We start from the raw sequence: 4,126 nt of genomic DNA, 5'->3' as shown, positions 1-4,126 counted from the left end.
GACAAGGTTTCACTCATCTCCCAGGCTGGAGTACAGTGGCATGATCTCAACTTACTGCAACCTGTGCCTCCTGGGTTCAAGTGATTCTCCTGCCTCAGCCTCCTGAGTAGCTGGTATTACAGGCGCCCACCACCACTCCCAGCTGATTTTTGTATTTTCAGTAGAAACTGGGTTTCACCATGTTGGCCAGTCTGGTCTGGAACTCCTGACCTCAAATGATCCATCCACCTTGGCCTCTCATAGTGCTGGGATTACAGGTGTGAGGCACTGCACCCGGCCACATGTGATGTTTTGGTACATGTATACAGTGTGTATAATGATTAAATCAGGTTAATTGGGCTATACCTCAGAAGTCTTTAATTTCTTTCAATGTTTCAGAATTTTCAGTGTACAAGCCTTGCATTTCTTTTACATTTATTCCTAAGTATTTGGTATTCTTGGTGCTATTATAAATGAAATTGTTTACTTAATTTCATTTTCAGATTTTTCATTGCTGGTATATAGCAGCACAACTGATATTTGTATATTATTCTTGTATTCTGCATAACTTGTTTATTTTCAGATTTTTAGTGGATTCCTTAGGATTTTCTCTGTTTTAGGATTTACTTCTTCCTTTCCAGTCTGGATGCCTGTTGTTAATTTTTCTGGCCGAACTGCCCTGACTAGAATTTCTAGTACAGTAGTGAGGAGAAATTGGGTAGCAGACACCCTTGTCTCACTCATGATGTAGGGTGGGAAGCCACCCAGCCCTTCGCTGTTAAGTGTGATATTAGCTGTGGGTTTTTCTTGGTGCTCCTTATCAGGTGGAGGAAGTTCTTTTTGTTTTATTCTTATTTCATTGAATGTTTGCATTATGAAAGAGTATTGAAATTTTGTCAAATGCCTTTTCTGAAATACTTTTTTAAATGACTATTTTTCTTGTTTTTTGTCTGCAGAGATTGACTTGAATACCAAATGTGTGGTGGATGTGGACGCAAACAAGGTTATTCTTACTCCTGTAAATACGAATCTTTCCAAAGGAGATGCCCGGTAAGTTAAGCAATGGTGCTGTGCTCAGTGGATGTTTAAGTAACTGTAAGCAACTGTGGCTGCTGAATTAAGTTGCACTGAACAGACACCAAATGCCTACCCTGTAGAGACGTATTGCTGCCTTCTGCGATCCTGTACTCAAGGTGAAGAGATGAAGTCTATAATATGGGAAGCCAAGGTGCCTGAATGAGTATTAGAGGTAGTAATTGTATTAGAAGCACGGAGAGGAGAGGAGAGTGAGTGTTAAGTTGAGAAGCAATTGAGGAAGGCTTCTTGAAGGAGGTGCAGCTGGCAAGAGGATTAGGTGGGATGTTAATCGGTTCCTTAGCATGAGTTTCGGCTTTTACTGCTGCCAGTTCAAATACTGTCTATCAAAGCACCCATTTTAAGTGCTATCTTCATAAAGGTGTGCCTGCAGCCCTCAGTGATTTCTTTCCTTAAATACCTGTCAGCTATAATCTGTCCTACCTAATTTAATGATTATAGATTGTTTTGGATTGTTCCAGCTGTACAGTGGATTTTAATGTCTTTGCGGAAAGAGACCCTGTCAGGGGCTGAGGATGGATATTTGAGCATCAGTTCTAGATGTGGATGGTAGTACGAACAAAATGAAAGGGAAGAACATGAATTTGGGCAGGAAAAGATTGTTTTTGGTTTTCTTGGTAAATGGAGGATAGTAAATGAGCTGGGATCAGATTACAGAAGACCTGGAGGGCAGACGAGGAAGTTTGGCCTGTATTTTTGTCAGGAAGAGTTTGTTGTTGACAGTTTTTGAGTACTATGATTGAGGATCAAGTTGGATTAGGAAAAGTTATTGATTGGCAATGTAGAGAATGGGTCAGAGTGGGGATAGGCTGACTTTTATGGAGATCAACTGTATCAGAAATGTTTCTGTACTGGCCCTGAAAGTAGAGAGACAGGTGAAAGACATCTGACTTCGGGCTTTGTGCAAAGTAGATACTTCATAAATCTTTCTAGAAACTGTGCCATATTTGGCACTCTGCAGATGTTCTTTTGAGTTGAGTCTAATTGAGTTGAAAAGAGCACTAGATTTGGAGTGAGGAAATCTGAAATCAAATCCTTCATAAGGATTTGATTATCATAGCAAATTTTTAATTTTTTTGAACCTGTCTTACGTATCTCACAAGGTTTTTTCCAAAGAACAAATTAGTTAATGATTTTTAAAAGATCTTGCAAAGTGTTCTGTATATGGGGAGGTTGTTATTGATGTAGAGACACATACAGCAAAAATATACATCTTGATGAATTTTCATAGTGAACATGCTCCTTATGTAAGTGGCATCCAGATAAGAAACAGAATGTTACTAGCATGTCAAGAGACTACATCACGACAAGTAGTTTTTCTTTTCTTTTCTTTTTTCTTTTTGAGGCAGAGTCTCACTCTGTTGCCCAGGCTGGAGTGCAGGAGTGCCATCTTGGCTCAGCAACCTCCACCTCCTGGGCTCAAGTGATTCTCATGCCTCAGCCTCCTGAGTAGCTGGGATTACAGGCATGCACTACCATGCCCAGATAATTTTTGTATTTTTAGTAGAGACAGGGTTTCACCATGTTGGCCAAGCTGGTCTCGAACTGCTGACCTCAAATGATCTGCCTGCCTTGGCATCGCAAAATGCTGGGATTACAGGTGTGAACCACCGTACCTGGCCAGAAATAGTTTTTCTTTTGATTTAATATCAAGGTAAAAAGAGGAAACAGAAATTTGGAATATAGCACTACAGCGGTACATGTTGACTTCATTAAATTTGAGGAAAAATAGGAAGAAAAGCATAAATTAAAAGCTGGATTTTATTAATGATATGAGGTTAATTATTGCCTAGCTTGTAGAATAACAGACTAATCCATAAAACAAGGTATGGTTTTATATACCTATATTTGTAACTGGAGAGCCAGAGATTTGAAATTAACATGAAAGTGATTCGAACCATCAGAGAGGCTCAATTTAATATTTTTCCTTTAAAAGCTATAGCATTCTTGTTCTTCTAATAACTGATTCTATTACTGTAAAACCATGTCTAATTTTAAATATATACTTTATAACTTGTTATGCTTTAAAAGTGAACATTTATAAATTTTAAAACATTGGTTTATGTATTTTTCTGATTAATTTTACATAAACTCCTGAAAATGTCATAATGATTTGATGTTTACTAAAACTTCTTGAAATTGTGCTTAAACAAATAGATAAGCCACTTGAAGTGCTTAGTCATGGAGATTTGGGAAGCATTTTTGGTCTGTTTCATATGGAATTTCCAAACTGTTTTGAAACATAAGATATTTAAAATTCAGAAAATTCATAGTACAGGTTCAAAGGGAGATTAAGATCACCGACTTCAGAGTCAGGCATCCTGGATTGAATCTCACCTCCACCATTTAATGTGTGTGACCCTGGTCAAGTTACTTAATTCTCCTCTGCCTCAGTTTGCTCCTTTGCTAAGGGAAGAATATTATAGTACCGGCCTATAAGATTGTTATGAGGATTCCAGTTAAAATGTGTCAAATGGTAATGCCTGGTGCATAGTAAACCCTATGCATGAGCTGTTACCTTTATTATTACTGTTACTATTATGGTCTGTATTTAAGTTGTAGTCCATGTTGTCTTCATTGAGCTATAATATAACTTCATAAAATTATTCCTTTTCTTTTTTGAGACAGAATTTCTTTCTGTTGCTCAGGCTGGGGTGCAGTGGTGCGATCTCAGCTCACTACAATCTCTACCTCCCAGATTCTAGTGTTTCAGTCCCCTAAGTAGCTGGGATTACAGACATGCACCATCACACCTGGCTAATTTTTGTGTTTTTAGTAGAGATGGAATTTTGCCGTGTTTGCCAGGCTGTTCTTGAACTCCTGACCTCAAGTGATCCACCCACCTTGGCCTCCTAAAGTGCTGGGGTTTACAGACGTGATCCAGCATACCCAGCCAAGTTACTACATTTTTATTTTATTTTTGAGACAGGTCTTGCTCTGTTGCCCAGGCTGGAGTATAGTGGCACCATTTCTGCTCATTGTAACCTCTGCCTGCCTTGTTCAACCGCTCCTTCCACCTCAGCCTCCCAAGTAGCTCTGACCACAGGTGTGC

General features: G+C 38.9%; 1 protein-coding gene across 1 annotated transcript in view; it reads left to right on the top strand.

Moving 5' to 3' along the window:
* The window catches only part of KIF13B (kinesin family member 13B), a 187,714-nt gene that overhangs the window by 17,781 nt on the left and 165,807 nt on the right, over window positions 1-4,126 (top strand). The window contains exon 2 of the mRNA XM_037742659.1: window positions 936-1,029. Within this exon, the coding sequence (XP_037598587.1) occupies window positions 936-1,029 (94 nt within the window). The remainder of the gene's footprint in view (window positions 1-935; window positions 1,030-4,126) is intronic.

The sequence above is a fragment of the Cebus imitator genome, unplaced genomic scaffold (genome assembly GCF_001604975.1).
Source record: "Cebus imitator isolate Cc_AM_T3 unplaced genomic scaffold, Cebus_imitator-1.0 Scaffold125, whole genome shotgun sequence".
NCBI lineage: Eukaryota > Metazoa > Chordata > Mammalia > Primates > Cebidae > Cebus > Cebus imitator.
This window is presented reverse-complemented; position numbering and strand designations above follow the sequence as displayed.